This window comes from Camelus bactrianus, chromosome 9 (genome assembly GCF_048773025.1).
Source record: "Camelus bactrianus isolate YW-2024 breed Bactrian camel chromosome 9, ASM4877302v1, whole genome shotgun sequence".
NCBI classification, from domain to species: Eukaryota; Metazoa; Chordata; class Mammalia; order Artiodactyla; family Camelidae; genus Camelus; species Camelus bactrianus.
The window spans coordinates 77,557,530-77,576,033 of NC_133547.1; the positions used below are offsets into that span (position 1 = coordinate 77,557,530).

Genomic DNA, 18,504 nt, shown 5'->3' on the forward strand with positions numbered 1-18,504 from the left:
GAGTGTGACTACTGTTCTGATTTCTGTCACCATAGATTAGTTTTTCCATTTCTGAATGTTATTTAAATGCAGTCGTACAGTATGTTCTCTTGTGTCTGGCTTCTGTTGTTCACTATTATGTCTGTGAAATTCATCCAACACTTAACATTTGTAAATAGAATCTTACTGAACATATTTGCCTGCATCTTTTTTTTTTCCACCTTAGCAAGAGAGTATGAATACCCTTTGAAGTCAGCACTTATAGGTGTCTCATTCTTTTAATAGAGCCATGTCATTCCATAATACTATAGATGTTCCATAATTTATTAAGCATTTTCTCTCTCGGTCAATACATAGGTAATTTCCAGTATTTCATACACGTGAAACTGATGAGTTGAGGGGCTATGTTTTTAGTGTTAACAGATAATACCAAATTACCTTTCTCAAAAGTTGTACACATTTATATTCCCACCAGCATATGACACTGTCCAGTTTACCACATTTTCATCTAAGAGCTGTACATTTTTATTTCACTAATAAATTTGTTTTTAGAAAAAGTAATACATGCAAATGGTGAAAAAAATATAAAAGAATATAATGGTGAAAAGTAAGTCCCCCTTTCACCCCTGTTTCCCAGTGGTCCAGTTCCTCTCCCCAAAAACAACCTCTTCTTTGTGTCCAGGATATTTTATGCATATACAAGCACATATATGTAAACATTTTTATTTTACATAGATGATAGTTCTAGACTTTGCTTTCTCCACTTAACAGTATATCTTGGAGATTATACCATAACAATATAATCTAAAGCTATCTTGTTTTAACCACTAAATAGTGTCACATAGTATGGACACAGCATAATTTAATGAGTTCCTTATTGATAGATATCAGATCATATTCAATCTCTTATGGTTATTATTACAAATGATGCCACAGGGAATATCCTTAAAGGATGAATTCCTGAAAACTGAATTACTAAAAATAATATATGTGCATTTTTTAAATAAGCATTATTGAAATATAGCGTACATACAGAAAAATGTACATAAGTACACAGGTCTGTAAATTTTCACTAAGTAAATAAATGCACACATGAAAATATACTCAGATCAAGAAGAACATGATACCAGCAACCAGAAGCTTCCTCATGCCCTGCTTTTTTGTTACTAACCCAGTTTACCTACAGGTAACTGCTAATTTAATTTCCAGAACCTTAGGTTAATTCTGCCTGGTTTTGAACCTTGCATTTTTTGTTTTAACAAATGTCCCTTCATAGGAATCATATCAGTTTACACTTCTGCTTACAGTGTAGGAGAATGAACATTTCCTATCACCTTCACCAACCCAGTGGATTATTACGCTTTTTGAGTTTTGCCAATTACAAAGTGAAAAGTGTTTTCTTGTTTTGCATTTTGATTATACTGAGCATAGTTCAGCGTCTTTCCATGTGTTCAAGAGCCATCCGTATTTTTTCTTTCTATGAACGGCCCTTGTCCTTTTTCATTTTCTTACTGATTTATAAATGCACCATAGCATATATTAGGGAAATTATTCCTTTGTGATATACATTATAAATATTCTTCATAGCTTGCCATTTATCTTTGACTTTATTGTTTTTCCTACAGACATTTTATGGGGTTCTTTTTGCCTTTTTGTTAGGTATAAAATTGATTTTTTCCCCTGACTAGTGAGGCTGAGTATCTTTCTTCATGGTTTTTTGATTATTGGTACTTTATCTTCTGGATATTATTTCTTGATACCCTTTGGTTTTATTAGATTATCTTCTAACTCATATCTAGAAGCTCTTTGTGTATTAGCAATAGTATCACTTTGTATGTTTTTTTTAAAAGTTCACAGCCCCCGGTCATTTGGTTTGTTTTTTTTTTTTAATTTTGTGATATCTTTTTTAATTCTGTAACACCACGATAGCTCTACTGAGGTATAATTTACATACCATACCATTCGCCCATTTGAAATATACAATTCAGTGGCTTTTACCATATTCACAGAATCAATTGTAGAACATTTTCATCACCGTAGGAGAAACCCTGTGCCCTTTAGCTACCACCCTCAATCCCCCATCCCCAGCCCTAGGCAGCCACTACTTTCTATATCCATAGATTTGTCTATCCTGGATATTTCATGTAAATGGGTTCATATAATATGTGATCTGACTTCTTTCACTGAGATAATGTTTTCAAGGTCCTTCTGTGCTGTAGCATGCATCAGTACTTTATTTCTTTTAATTGTCAAATATCCCATTATATAAATAATACCACATTTTGTTTATCCATCATTTGATGGACATTTGGATGGTTTCCTTTTGGCTATTATGAATAATACTGCTGTGAACATTCATGTACAAGTTTTTGTGTGGACATATATTTTAATTCCTGTTGATATATACCTAGGAATGAAACTGTTGGATTAAATGGGAACTCTTTGTTCATCTTTTCAAGGAATTGCCAGAGTTTTCCAAAGTAGCTCGACCATTTTACATTCCCACCAGAAATGTATGAGAGATCCAATTTCTCTACATCGTCACTAAAATTTGTTTTTATCTGACTTTTTGATTATACCCATCCTAATGGATGTGAAGTGATATCTCACTGGGGGTTTGTTTTGCTTTTTTTAACATCTTTACCATTTTTTGTGTGTGGTAACATAAAATTTACTATCTTAGCCATTTTTAAGTGTACAGTTTAGTAGTGTTAAGTGTTTCACATTGTTGTGAAACAGATCTCCAGAACTTTTTCACCTTGCAAATCTGAAACTCTGTACCCATTTAACAACTGCCCCTCTTCCCTTACCCTCAACCTCTGGTAACCACCATTCTGTTTTGTTTCTCTGAATTTGACAACTTTCGATACAGTATTTGTCTTTTTATGTTTGATTTAATTAGCATAATGCCCTCAAAGTTCATTCATGTTATAGCATGTGACAGAATTTCTTTCCTTTTTAAAGTGGGATAGTATTCATTTCCACTCTGAGTTCATACCACATTTTGTTTAGCCACTCTTCTGCCAGTGGGCGTTCATTTGGGTTACTTCCACCTCTTGGATAGTGTGAACGGTCTGCATTTCATTGTGGTTTCGGTTTGTATATCCCTGATCACTAATGATGCTGAGCATCTTTTTATGAGCTTTTGATATTTCTGTATAATCTTTGGAGAAATGCCTATTCAGATCCTTTGCCCATCCTTTCATTGATTTCTCTTTTTATTATTGAAGTGCAAGAGTTCTTTATATTAGCCGTGTCTTTGCCAAATGTAATTTTTATTTTATACATCAAAGTCTAACTTTATTTTCCTCCAACTAGCCAATTATCCAGTACCGTTTACTGAATAATTCATCCTTTCCCTCCCTAACAAGTGTTTATTAAGTAAATATATTGGGCTAGGCCCTGAGAAAGTAAGAATAAAATTATACAGAGCTTGCATCCTGGTACAGAGACAGACTTGTGAGTAAATAATTTGCTATTCAGCATGATAACGTTTTAATGAAGGTTTATGAAAATCACTTTGAGACAAGTGAAGTATTAATGACTGCCTAGAGTTGAGGGAAGAGGAACAAAGGAGAGGGAGAAGTAAGGTCATGGAGTGTTTGAGAATAAAAGAGGCACTGTGCTGGGGTAAATAAACTTAAATTGAAAATTGTTTTACAAGTATAAAACATTTCACTGTTTCCTCAAGTTGTATTTAATGTAAGTATTATAGTAAATGAACAAGTATCTTCTTTTGTGATGAAATGTCACATTCATTTCTTGATGCCTTTGTACTCTATATACCCTGCCTAAGTATACTATTTCTATTAGAATGACTGTCATTTCACATTTGTAGAATATAAATAAACATAAGGAACCATTTTCCTATGGATATATTTGAACTAGCCAGTAATCACAATTATTATTGATATAATTCATGCTTACTGAGAAGTCAGTCCTAAGTATTGTCAGCTGTCTTCTTTTAATTTATAACATATAGAATATTTAATAGCACATATTTAATAGTCTGCCTTCTTACAAAGGAATTAGTTCACATGAGATGGTAGTAGTGTAGTTATATTTCAAAACTTGTGTTAGTTATAGAATGTTCAGATATTCAAGCTTTTTCTTTTTGGGTGATTATAGAAAAAGGTATCATAATTTTTGTATATTTGTTGTAGGCCCATGAATTATTTTATAGGTGTGTTCTCTGTACAAGTTATCAGGGCTGCCCAAACTCTTTGACCCAGGAACTTTGACTAGATAAATGGAAATAGTCTAGTCTGAGATATGAAATGCTAAATACTCTATTTGGGTTCATTTGTATACATTTTAATTGGTTTGCATTTGGCACTTCTCTGTCAGATCCTGAGTCATCCTGGGAATTTAGCTAACCAATTATAAAGTAGAACCTACTACCAACAGTAGGTATGATATAACCATGATTAATTATCTCACCTATGTATTTCACAAAATGGCACCATCTTGACTGCTTAATAAAGGCTTTAGATGTGTTGGCATAAAGTGAACAACAGAAATTTAATTTCCTCAGATCTAAAGAAATTAAATTGGTTTCAACTTATGATCATGAATCAGTCGGGCATAATAGATTTTAGGGGAAAAATTAGAGCTTACTTTAAATGTAAGTTTACATTCTAACAGTAATAATAGTTTTTTTTTTTAATTTTTCCACAGTTCTTAGTGGTTTCTGTTCTAATGACTGCCCTCGTAAGATAACAGTAAGTAACCTTAATTCTCAGTTGTAAATATTTCTGCGAAAATTCTCTGCATGGTAAATAGATGCACACAAAATAGTTGTTATAGGTTAAATCAAATTGTTGTTACTTTTAGAAGTGATTAAAGTATCCTTCAGTGCTCAAGTAAAGTTTACTGGGAATAAAGTACCTTTACTAAAAAATTTCTTACCTAAGGTTCACTTCCTTTATGAAGACTTTCTGATTTTTTTTGGAAAATTGACCACACCTCCCATTATTTCTGGGCATATCACTGCCATTTTGGCATGTATAATGCTTGATCACACTCTGTTTGTATTTAATGCCTCTCCACACTAGACTGCAATCCCTTGAGGCCAAGAACCATGCTGTCTTTGTATACCTGGTTCATAGCACAGGGCCAGGCATGTAGTAGACAATTAATGAATTTTGGGGGGTAAAATCTTAATACTGACTTGCTGTCTAATGGAATATTTCCATGAAATAACAAAATGTGAAAATAATTAGGCTTAGTTTTTGAAATTTCCAGTTCATGTAAATTGTAATAAGAATATTACATTATATTTAAAAGCATGAGTGCATGCACGTGTGTTGCTATATCCCTGTTTGGGTCCTCATAATAACCCTTGTTTCATAAGGAATTATATACCTTATCTAAAGGTGAGGAAACTTAAGGCTCAGAGAAATAAGTTATCCAAAATCATAGAGCCATTAATTAATAAAACTAAAACACAGAACTAGATGTTCTGATTAGAGTTTCATATTTTTAATAACCCTTTAAAGCACTACCTCATTATCAATGTTTTATGTATGATTGGGAAACTTCCCATATTTAAGACATGTGGAAGCAGACCCTGACCCAGAGATTTGCATGGAAAGGTTTAATCTAGACTCTTCTTGAAAGCAACATCTCTGGAGTAGTTAGGAAAGCAGGACTGGCTGAAGGAGAAGTTGGTGTATGAGCTGTGGAGCTAGGATGGTTTTTCTAAGATGGTCCTGCATGAACCAGATATTGCATGCAGGCAGTCTCTAGGAAGGGGTTATAATTTGTACAAGCCAGCTCCCTTTGGTTAAGAAAATTTCTAGGTAAGAATTTCTAGGTAAGAACTCAGCTATGAGCTGTTAGCAGCCAACACTTGGAGCAGCTCAGGGAATACTGCCTCAGTCCTGAAGGGAAGGTCTGGACACTGTGTCACGACATCCACTGTGAATGATATGAGTACCTGGTCAAACCTATCTGCTTCCATATCATTATAAAAATGTAGGTGTACAGTGGGGGAGGCTCTGAGGAGGGGAAGTGCAGAGGGTATGTGGGAAATCTATACTTCCCACCTAATTTTTACTGTGAATCAAAAACTATAAAAATAAAGTCTATTTTTTTAATTAAATGCAAGTCTGATTAATTGGGGGCTAAAGATGGACTTGTTTATTCAGGTATTGTCTAACCAATTTGTGAACTATTCAGACCCTTTGTTCCTCTTCTTTTCTTATTGACCATATCCCCACTGTATGGCTCTTTCATTACATGGTCAATCAAAGAACTTTAAAAAGTTGAAATTGAGCCCATTTTTTTTACCCACAAATTTTAGCAGAAATTTTGATAGGAAAGGCTGTTTGATTAGGGCAGGTTATACTTCTAAGGTCACTAATGCTCCTCATCCTAAACTAACACCCACTTCTATTGTATGGAGAACAGAACCATTTAGAAAGTGACATAAGTAAAGTCCAGCGTGCAGAGCTGTTCTTAGAATGACTACTCTAACAACCCAGCACCTTTGGGCTTTTCTGCGAGTGCCTCCCATTCATCCATTTATTCATCCTCTGCCTCCCATTCATTCATTACTTTCTTTGAAGTTCAGATCCTTCTTCTGTTCTTTTCTCTCCTCCTTTTCCTTCTGGTAGTCCCACAACACATGTTACACCTTGATAATTTTCCCAGAGTTCTTGGATACTCTGTTCCGTCTTTTCATCAGTTTCCCTCTTTGGAGTTCAGTTTTGGAGGTTTCTGTTGTTTTATCTTCAAGTTCACTGATCCTTTCCTTGGCTGTGTCTAATCTACTGATGAGCTCATCAGAGGCATTCTTTATTTCTGTTGCAGTATCTTTTATTTCTACCACTTCCTTTTGATTTTTCTTAGAGTTTCCATCTCTCTGCCTAAATTAACAAATCTTTACTCGCACGCTGTCTCCTTTTTTCCATTAGAGCCTTTATCTTGTTAATCATAACGATTTTAAATTTCTGGTCTGATAATTCCAGCATCCATGCCATATCTGAATTTGGTTCTGATGCTTGCTTTGTCTATTCAAACTGTGTTTTCTGCCTGCTAGCATGCCTTGAAATTTTTTGTTGAGAGCCAGACATGATGTATTGGATGAAAGAAACTGGTAGATAAGCCTTTATTATGAGGTTTTATGTTTATCTGGCTAGGAAATAGACCGTGTTACTGTTTGCAGTAGCTGTGCTGTCAAAGGCAAAATTTTCCTCTAGTGTCTTTTTTGTCTCCTCTGTTGTCTTTATGTCACCCTACAGACACCATCTTAAATGGGTCTGAAGTTTGCAGTTCTGTTAACTGTAATCTCATTATTAAACAGGAGCCCAATTGATGTGGTTGTGAAGTATAGCACTACAGTAGGAGAAGCATCCTATAACTCTGTGATTAAGTCTCAGTCTTAGTGAGCCTGTATCCCTGGGCTGCGACTTGCACAGGTGCTTCTCAGCTTCCCCTCCCCTGCAGGTTAAACAGGAAAGCTAGAGGAGGCTGAAGTTAGTTATTTCCTTTCCCCCAGGTTAGGCTTTAGTAAAACCCAAATTACTTGAGCTCTGGTAAAATAGTTTTCCTTAAGGGCAAGCTATTGTTAAGGAGAACAGAGAGGTCTGGGCATATTTTTAAATGTTTTCTTGCCCTTCTCTGTGCTAGAAGCATGAGGGGTTTTTCCCCCAAACTTCCCCTTGAGAATTTGATGAACTCCTGGAGGTAAAAGTTACAAAAGTGTGGGGTTCCTCTAAGACTGCCTCCCTGTCTCCCCCAGAGTTTTGAACTCTCAAACTGTTTTAACTGATTCTCCAGCAATTTCTCAATCACAGTTTAAGTGTTCCTACCAGTACTGGCTCCAATTTCAGTCTTCTGCTTCTAGAATTCTGCTCCCAGTAAGCTGTGATTCTCTGTGTCTGCCTCTCTCAGTTTTCAGGGTAACAGTTTGCCCTGTGACCTCAGTTCTCTGATGCATCTAAATAGAGTTGATTTTCAGTTTCTTCAGCTTTTTTTGCTATGAGTACAGGAATAACAACTTCCAAGCTTTTTACATGTCAGACCAGAAGCCAGAAGCTCTCCTTGAATTTTTATCAGTATTGCTTTATTTTGTTTGTTTATTTCTTATAGCTTTATTGCAGTATAATTGACATGCAATAAAACTGTACACATTTGATATATTTGATTTGATGTTATGACATATATAATATATATGTATATATGCAATATATCTTTTTATGGATACACAGAGATGATCGATAACTAATATCAAAATAACGAGTATATCACATCCAACAGTTTTTCGTGCCCCTTGGCTGTCTCTCTTTCCCACCTTCCCTGGCCCTCCTTCCCTACCCAGCTCTTCCTCAGGCACCACTAATAGGTTCTCTGTCAGTCAGTGTTGCTTTATTTTAAAAGTTGTTTTTGTTTTGTTACTTCATGGCTTTTTCAGTATATCTTCCTCTGTGACATTTTTTACTCTTTACCTTGAATTGTGTTTTTAACTTTTTTTGAAAAATTTTAAATATGGTTAAAAATATACAGTAGTATAAAACTCCCTGTGCCAATACTACCATCCAGCTGGAACACTACCCCCGCATACCCAGTCTTATTTCACCTATACCCCCACCCACTACTTATTCCCCTCACAGCCTCCCTTAGATAATTTTAAGGCAAATTCGTCATATCTTATATTCTGTAAATACTTTAGTGTGAGATAAGGAATTTACATATGAGACTGGAAATTCTTATTTTTCATAAGAACTATTTTAGATATTTTCCAATTTCCTTTACATCCAACCCCAACTTCCAGTTCTCAGTAACTGACCTTGTCTTCTACCTCAAAGAGCAAATAAGAAGATAAAGTGAGAATTTCTTCAACTATCCACGTAACTTTGGGAAAATTATTTAACTCTTGTCAGTCTCTTTGTCCACATGTATATAACAGGGAAACTAATAGTACCCATTTATGTTAGTTTTCTCTTGCTGCTAACAAATTACCATAAACTTAGTGGCTTAAAACAACACAGATTTATTCTTGTACAGTTGAGGTCAGAACCCCATATGTGGTTGACACTGAGCTAAAATCAAGGCATCAGCAGGGCTCCATTCTTTCTGGAGGCTTTGGGGAGAATCCATTCCCTTACCTTTCATGAACTTCGTGAGGTCTCCTACATTCCTTGGCTCATGGCCCCTGCCTCCCTCTCCAAATCCAACAGTATAGCATCTTCAGATTCCTGACCCTAACCCATCTAGCCTTCTTCTTTCACTTATAAGAACCCTTGTGATTACATTGAGCCCACCTGGATAATCCAAAGTAATCTCCCCATCTCAAGATCCTTAATCATGTGCTCGCTTCAGCAGCAAATATACTAAAATTGGAACAATACAGAGAAGATAACCATGGCCCCTGCACGAGGATGACATGCAAATTCAGCAAGCATTCCATATTTTTAAGAAGAAAAAAAACCCTTAATCACATCTGCAAAGTCCACTTGCAGCATTATATTTAGCAGGTTCTGGGAATTAGGATATGAACCTGTTTAGGGGATAATTATTCTGCTTACTACACTCCCACATAAGTTTTCGTTAAGAATAGAGGAATTAATATAGATAAATCACAAGAGAGGCCTAATATACAATAAATATTCAAAAAGTGTATCTGCTATTATTTGTCAATGTTAATGTTTTTTTCCCTGGATCCATAATATCCCTTTATTAATAAGGACAGTGAGTTCCAAATATCTGAGAAACACTGGTATTCTGCCTGCCTTCAGAATAGTCCTATTCAGAGATCTCCTTGACTTCTTCTTGACCTTTTCTTGTCATATAAATCTTTTTTAATAGATATTACAAAATTTATGAAATATGGATATGGAAGATATCAGTATTTTTAGTGAAAGCTACCATAAGCATCTGTGAATCAAAAGAATATATTCCTATTTCCTAACTTTTTTCTTTCAATATTCAACTAATATCTTGAATTTTTTATTCTCAGCATAAGGCGTATTTTGGCCTTCCTCTATGTTAGTAGAGATCATAGCTTCTTTCCCTGTCACTTGGTCATTCTTTTTACCAAAGCCTAGTGGTGCCTTTTCCCACTTTATAGATTATGAGTCTAGAAGCAAGCAGATGAGTTCTTTCCCAGTTGAACAGCAGAGGAGTTTAGAAATGTCCCTTTAATACTCTGTATACAGAGAGAGTCTGTGCACATTCCTTTTAAATAGCTCCATGAAGGCAGAGATAGTATCAGTTTGTTTGTCAGTGTCTTAGAGAACCTAGCTCAGGACTTTGTGTTTAACAATTTGTCAGTTGACTTCTGTAGCACGAAAATGTCATCCCTTCATCCACACTCATCCCTCTTCCTTTTTCTCGTGACTAAAAATTAATGCTCTAACTATGCTGAGGATCCTACATACATCTCAGGGACCTCATTCAATTGCTTATTCTATCTGGCCCATGTAGTCAACTCCATCCTTGTTGGTGCCAGGGAATCAGCATTTAAGAGTGCCCAAATCTCCCTTATCTATAAACACATATACAGGTACTACCTCCAAAACCCCACCTCCTCTCCAGTCACTGCCTAATCCCTGTTTTTCCTTCCTAGCCAGACTTCTTGAGTTCTCTACAGTTGGATCTCTCCAGTTGCTTACTTCCATATCTTTAACCCACTGTGCAGTCTAGTCCTTGGCCTTACACCACTGAAAGTGCGCTTGATTCTGCTCATCACTTCTTCCAGGAACACTCCCTTTCCTGGCTTCCTTTACACTCGCCCTTCCTGGATCCTCTCCTATGTCCCTGGCCACTCTCCCAGCTTCCTTTGTGGACTTGCCCTCTGCTCATCCTTTACAGGTTGCTGCATCTCAGGATTCCTTCCAAGTTTTCTTTTCACTCTATATGTACTCCAAGTATTTCAGTCACTCCCCTGGCTTTTCTTTTTTTTTTTTTTTTTTTTTTTTCTTTGCTATTTGTGATACTGATTACTCCCAAATTTACCATCTGTCCCTCCTGAGTTTCAGACCTTTATATCTGAGTGTCTTACCAGGACCTCAAAAACTGAAATCGAGTGTGTCCCCCCTGTAAACTGCTCATGTTCCCTATCCAGTTACTTTTTCCTTTCCCTCACCCCCACATCTACTAGATTACTCTTCTCTCCCCTTAACTGCCCCTTCTATCTGTCCTGTTACTTTCTATCACTGTTTTTCACCTGACTACAGTTATCTGAGCCATCCTTCAGAAAGCGACCTCAGCGATCTTTGTAAAATACGAACCTTCAGTGGCTGCCCTCTACCCTTGAGCAATGGGTCTAATCTAGTTTATTGAGTTAGAGCCTCTGTTTACCCCTTGCTGTCCTTGCTCACACCCTCTCCCAGCTCGCTGTCAGCCACACTGAACTACTGTGTCCTCCATGCTCTCTCATCTCCAGCCTCTTGCGCGTTATTCCTCTACCTGCAGCCTCCTCTTCTCCAGCTTCTCAGAGTCCTCCATGTGACCTTCAGTTCAGCTCTTAGACCATATCTCCTCTGAGAATCATTTGCTGGCTCCCCTTTGACGTAGGATTGGACACACCTTCTATTGTTTCTCAGCAGCCTATGCTTAGTTAGTCCTACTGCTTACCACTTCTGTCATGTAGTGAGTTTTCTGTCCTAAGTCCTTGAAGAGGAAAGGCTGTGTCTTGTTTACTATTCTGTCCTTACTTCCTAACACAGTGCCTGACACAATAAATATTTGATGTATGAATAAATGAGCTTTTCCTAAAATTTGGTTTGTTTTCTGATAGTCCTACACTGATCAATTTACTATACCGTCTCTTTACCACGATCACATATTCATTGTTAAGTTTGAACACTTGCAAAATAAACCACAACTTATTCACAAGAGAAATGTACTCTGCAAAGCCCTAATATAAAGGGAAACATCCCTTACTTGTGTTCCCAGAGATATGTCTTTTTACCGTCCTTTACAAAGGGAAAAAATGTCTTGCAGTTTTAAGAAGAAACCAAAATTTAAAGAAAATAAAATATTGAAGAGTAAAGAGAATAATATATTGAATTTAATGTCTTGAACAAATGAGTAAGAAACAATATTAAAAAGTCAGTATTAAACTAGATTGGGCAATGCAGCTAACACTAATGAACATAAAGAAAAATATCAGTGAGTGTTTATGAAAAACATGATGGATTATCTTTGAGAAAAATTAAGTGCACACTGCAAGGCAGCTATCTTTCTAATGTTCTAGAATAATAAACTTATATTGCATAATCAAACCTAACACTGATATTTATCTAATATAATATGTCTTGTAAGTCCTTCCAGTTTTGTCTTATCTTCCAGAGCCAATGTTGTAGAATATATTTGGTCTTCATTGTAGGAGCCCAGTTCCTTGAAACAAATCCTTAGATAATCAGGTCCTTGACACTGACACAGAAACCACCAAAATTTCTCCAGGCTACTGAAAAAGGTTGTTTCTTAGGAAAATAGAGGCATTCCAACCCTGATTTTATAGATGTCAACAGGCATACAGAGGATAGTTTAAAAGAATCTTATAATACAACACCTAAAGTACATCACATCAGTGTGACACATCCTTGAGTAAGGGAAGAAGGAAAAAAAAAACTAAATACAGTCCTTTTTTTTTTACTTATGGTATGGAAAAGTTGAGAGGTCAGTAATTTTTTTTAATTTCTCTGAACTCTTTCAAATATCAGACATGACATTTTAAAGGAAAGGCACGATCATCTGTGGGAGATTTGTGCTAAGATTTTCACACAAAAAGTGAACTTGCTAGGTGATGAGGTACAGTGCTCAGCATTCTGTAGGAATAGCTAATGTCTTAATCTTGTCTTACCAAAATGTATTAAGTCAATTTGCTAAATATGTTCCATGAAAATATGTTTCTGCTTTATCAAAAAAAATTTTTAAGGAGAAAACAGTTCATTTTATAGAAACCCTAGTATATGTTGATTTCATTAAGCAAGAACTCTTTGCATTTAGACAACTAAGACTGTCATACCACTTACCATGGGTTGCATCCTCAAAAGCATGATAGGAAAATTCAAATGAAACTAAGCACATGCACCAGGTCCATTCCTAGATACCCTGACTCAGAGCCTGCTCCTACCACTTACAAACCTTGTTCTGTTCAAGTCAGGAACTTAAATGTCTCACTGTGTAAAGGAAGAAACTGTCTCATGAAATTTTGAAGAACTCCCTAATTATTCACTTAATATAGGAAATTAAAAGCAATTACTTACTTTATATATCGTTAAAAGTATGATATGTATATGGAACACATTTCTAAACATTAAAGTGTAGGATTGGCACAGAACTTTCTGTTAGACTGATAAGTGTGTCAAACTACTTAGACGTTTGTAATTTCTGCCTTATTGTGTCTCCTGTTGGATAGAACAGGGGTGAGAAAATTCCACCCAATAGACCAAATCCAGCTTTCTGCCTATTGTTAGTGGAACATAGACATACTCATTTATATACATACATGTCTATGGCTGTTTTCAGGCTACTGCAGCAGAGTTAAGTAGTTGTTACACAAGATCTTGTGGCTCACAAAGCCTGTAATATTTACTCTCTATCTGACTTTTTGAAGAAAGAGTTTACCAACTCCTAGGCTAGAATAACAACTGCAATAAAAAGTTAATTACTCTCATCCTTCTCTGATTTGCTGTGTGTTCTGACCAGTACACCTAATCTTTTTAAGCCTGCACCCTAATTATCCATTTAATCAGATATTTTCCTTTTCTGAGATGTTCCCTCCAAATTGTTTTTAAACTATTTTTTGTGGCACTGCATAAACTACAGGATTCTTTCATTTGAATTATTCTGTATTTAGTGTTCAAGGTAAGACTCCTCCTCCCTTCATGGTTATTGTCTTATCTCTGAATCTGAGTTACATGCAAATTATAATTTGCTTCTGAATTTTGATAAAGGTTACTTAATGCTGAAATATCTGTATTTTCTGGTGTATTCTACTTGCCTCTTTGTCAAGGCAACTCTGCTCGCAACAAGACCCTGCACTTCACTTATATACCTAGCTATTAGATAGCCTAAGGTTTACCTTTAGGAGGAAAAGGTCATGCTGTTTTATAGTTAAGTATGAAAAATGAGTATGCTTATGTCAGAACAGAACAGGCCATGAGAAAACATTTACACAATAAATATTTTAAGATCATGCCTTTTACAGCTAAATAAATTAAAGTAAATATAAACATTGCAGGTGATATCACAATTTAGAAAACTTCTTAATCTCAATTCAGATGTTTCTCTGCCTTTAAATTCTGTGAAATTGCAGTTCTGTGAACCCTCATTTAACTCCTTTGCATTATTATTGGTTGATAAAGGAGCACTGTTGCTAAAGAAACAATTTTCTGCACCACTAAAAGCAACTGAAAAGAATGAGAAGTGTTTCAAACATTGTTTTTTATGCACTCAACTGAATTAATGGTTTTATTGATAACAATCAAAACTCAATTGTTATACAATGGTATATAGGTTACATTAAATACTCTCAGAAACTGCCAATTTTTATGAAGTATACAAAGTGTAGTCCCAGTAGATCAGTGGGTCTTAAAGAGGGGTCCCAGAACCACCAGCATCAGCGTCTCCTGGGAACTTGTAAGAAATGCACACTCCCAGGTCCCACCAAGACCTACCGAACAAAGACATCTGGAGGTGCAACCAGTGAACCTGTGGTTTAACACTCCCTCCTGGGGATTCTGATGTATGCTAAAGTTTGAAAACCACAGCACCAGACTTTTAGAAAAGGCATTTACTGTAAGCTAACAACCTTGACTTTATACACAGCAAATTATATATACTCGGAAGTGGAATTTCATTCCAAACATACATTCTTGCAAATAAATTATTCCTGTAGTTTTAGAATCCTACATTAAAGAAAACTAGAAGGTTAACTTGATAAATGTTTCTGGTTTTGATTAAAATAATTTGCTCACTCAGTAGTTCAACATAATTGAAAATGAGATTTCATTACCAAAAAGGACATTAATTTATTTGGCCAAAATGTAAAAACTAATAGTGCATACATATTGAGCACTTACTGTGTGCCAGGCGCTGTTCTAATTATTTTACACATGTTTACTCAATCTTTACTGCAATCCTATGAGATAGGTACATGATTATCCCAAATTTAAGATGAGGAAACTGAAATAGAGGTTAAATAACTTACCAAAAGGGAAAGGGAGCAGGGGAGGAATGAATTAGGAGTAGGGATCAACAGATACAAATTACTATACATAAAATAGATAAGCAACAAGGATTTACTGTACAGCAAGGAAATTATATTCAAATCTTGTAAATAACAAATAATGGAATATATGGGAAAAAACTGAATCACTATGTTGTACTTTTAAAACACAATATTGTAAATTAACCATATTTCAGTTTTAAAAAAAACTGTCTAAAGAAAAATGCTTTCTTTTGTCTGTATACAAAATAGCAACATAAATAAAGAATTTTGGCAATTCTTTGATGGAAGTAGTATGTTGTACATAGTGTAATATTCTTCTTTCTACATAAAAGTTTTTCACAAGCTACATTAACAAGTTTGTTTTTATTATTTATGTGATAGTCTCTCATGCATTTTATTCAATTAATAATGTCTTATGAGTAATTCCATTCTCATAGCAACCTGTTTTCTCATGATCATTGAAGCACATGGACTTCTAAAGTTCTTAAAATGTCAATCAGGTAATTGTAGCATCAATGAAATTAATTATTTCTTGCCTGTCATCTTGGAAGAAAATCATTTGCTGTGCTTAATGAGGCCAGCTAAACATCTTTTTTAACTTTTCCCTACTTTATTGGGAAGAACAGAATTTTTAATTCTGTGAAGTGTTCAAAGCATTTCTTGATCATTTTCTCATCTCTTCTTAGGATAGCTGACATTGGTTTCTTTACATCCTATTTAATTAGTCTTGATTTCTAAAGAAAATAAATTATTGTATCAAGAATGTGAAGAATGTTCCAGAAATAGGGAACAATACACAAGTTGGAAATAAAATTCATCATTGTAACAAGGCTCTGCAAGTTGAGTTTCCCTTAACCAGAAAATAATGTATTCTCTAAATCTAGTACAGGAGATAAAATATGTTGGAACTACTCATCAGTATTTTTTTATTCTATTGTAATTACTATAGATGGATTTTATTTATTTTGATATTTATTAGTAAAATGTAAAATTCATTCCAGAAGAGAAAAGCAATGCTGTATTCAACAGAAGTGTCATAATGAAACTATTCCAGGTGGGACCAAAAGTAGTAAAGAAAATTTTGCTTAAAATATTCATCCTCCTGTAACAGAGACATTACTATATCTTTGAAATACCCAATAAAATTAGTGAACTATATAAATGCAACTATCAAATTATTTTAAATGTTAAGGATTTTCTAATAGATTTTCTTTTGAATAGATAACACTGGTTATATATTTATGAAAATGTTCTCTAAGTAACTGCCATCTATGTAAGAATTTTATGTGTGTTTACTTTGTTGTAATAGATTTGCCTGAAGCTTCAAATGATTCACTTACTTTCTTTTTTTTAATTGTACTTTATTTTTCAAATAAATGTCTTTATTTTTATTTTATTTTATTTTTTTATTTTTTAGGCCTCATTTACTTATTTATTTTAACATTTTTTTTATTGAGTTATAGTCATTTTACAATGTTGTGTCAAATTCCAGTGTAGAGCACAGTTTTTCAGTTATACATGAACATGTATTCATTGTCACAATTTTTTTTTCGCTGTGAGCTACCACAAGATCTTGTAAATATTTCCCTGTGATTCACTTACTTTCCAAGACTTAAACTATTTCTTTTTTATTGCAGCCCTTTGGAGTAAATCAGCCTGGACCTTACATCATGTATACAACTGTAGATGCAAATGGATATCTGAAAAATGGTTCTGGTAAGACTAGATACAATGTCCATAATGCATAATAGCACCTTTAATCAATATATGGGCAAAGTAAACTGGATGACAAAAACTATCATCATGTTTACACACCCTCTATAAAATCTTCACTGTTTGTATTGTTTATATTATGTTTATATTATTTACATTGTCTTTCTGTAGACTTAAATCAGTAGATGACAAAAGGTCCTCATGACAAATATATTAACATTTATTCTTCATATATCCCTATATGGTGAAGACAAATCATTATCCTTATTTTTCAGCTGAAGTAACAGAGATTGGAAACAATCACTTGAGTTACCTTGATTAAAGTATGAAATGGTAAATTAGTTAACAAAGCTCATCTTAAAAGAAGTAAAAATTAAGAATCCAATCTACACCTAGATTAATCCTTGTTTTTTCATATGTGAAATGGAAACTGGAATATTATACAGATTAATACTATATAAATTGTTGTAATGTATGATTATAAAGAAAAATTTGTTTTACCTTTGTATAAATGAAAGGAAATGCAATCAAGACAAAAAGGAAATAAGACTAAGAAAGGTTGTCTACTCTTGACAGATGACTGGCTGATTGAGATAAGATCCAAATCAGTGAACACAACTGTGAAAATTTCAATTCTCTGAAAAGGAACAGGAATCCTAACATATTAATATGCTTATTTGAGACTCCTAGAGTCCTAGCCTTATTCAATAAACAGAGTTACTATTACTCCTCATTTTTATATGGACCAAAAAAAGGGAAGAACTATTTTATGGCCGTTTTCATTCTATATGGTGGCCTAACATAATATACTAGCGTGAGTTTCCTTTTTAGCTAATTGTACACATTTAATATTGTCAGTCATGCTACTGCTTCAGCACAGAAACATTCCATAAAACAAAAACTGTTTAAAAAAAACTGTAGAAGAAATTGACAAACACAACAGTTTACCCATGAACAGCATGGGGAGTTAGGTGCACCAACCCTCTGCACTGTTGAGAATCTGCCTATAACTTAGAGTTGACCCTCATTCCTGCATACCCTCCCATTCAACCAAGTGTGGTTCATGCTGTACTGTAGTATTGACTGTTGAGAAAAATCTGCATATTAGTAGACTTGTGCAGTTCAAATCTGTGTTGTTCAAGGGTCAACTGTATAGTCAAATAGGTTAATATAACACAGTCAGTCAAAGAAATTTAAATAAGGATGTAGAGCATTTGAACAAATCACTTATTTACATTTTAATTCAAATATAAAACTGTATAAAAAAGATTCTAGGATCAGCTGATTTTATCTTTTATAAGTTACTTCTTTTAGACGTTCAAGATGCAGATAACTTCAGTGCTAGATAAGATGTTTCAAAACACAGGAAAAAAAGATGAAGTTGACTTATTTCATTTTTATGAAGCTAGTATAACTGAGGCAAAGCCAGCATACCCGAAACCAAAAACTTGGCTCACTGGTGAATTACCAGTCAAAAATGCTCTCTAAAATACTAACAATTTAAATTCATCTGTATTTTGAAAGAATTGCTTACTTAAGACCATCAGGTAGGTGGTTATCTCAGGAATGCACTGATGGTTTAAAATGGAGTAATTTTCTTTGTTATTATAGCAATAGATCAATTTTTT

General features: G+C 34.7%; 1 protein-coding gene and 1 non-coding gene across 2 annotated transcripts in view; both read left to right on the plus strand.

Moving 5' to 3' along the window:
• ITFG1 (integrin alpha FG-GAP repeat containing 1) overlaps positions 1-18,504 on the plus strand; it is a 206,946-nt gene that overhangs the window by 152,518 nt on the left and 35,924 nt on the right. Inside the window, exons 13-14 of the mRNA XM_010950191.3 lie at positions 4,657-4,700; positions 16,801-16,879. Coding sequence (XP_010948493.3) covers positions 4,657-4,700; positions 16,801-16,879 — 123 coding nt within the window. The remainder of the gene's footprint in view (positions 1-4,656; positions 4,701-16,800; positions 16,880-18,504) is intronic.
• On the plus strand, positions 9,295-9,397 carry LOC123615402 (U6 spliceosomal RNA). The gene has a single exon (XR_006722968.1). It is a non-coding gene; the product is annotated as a U6 spliceosomal RNA (small nuclear RNA).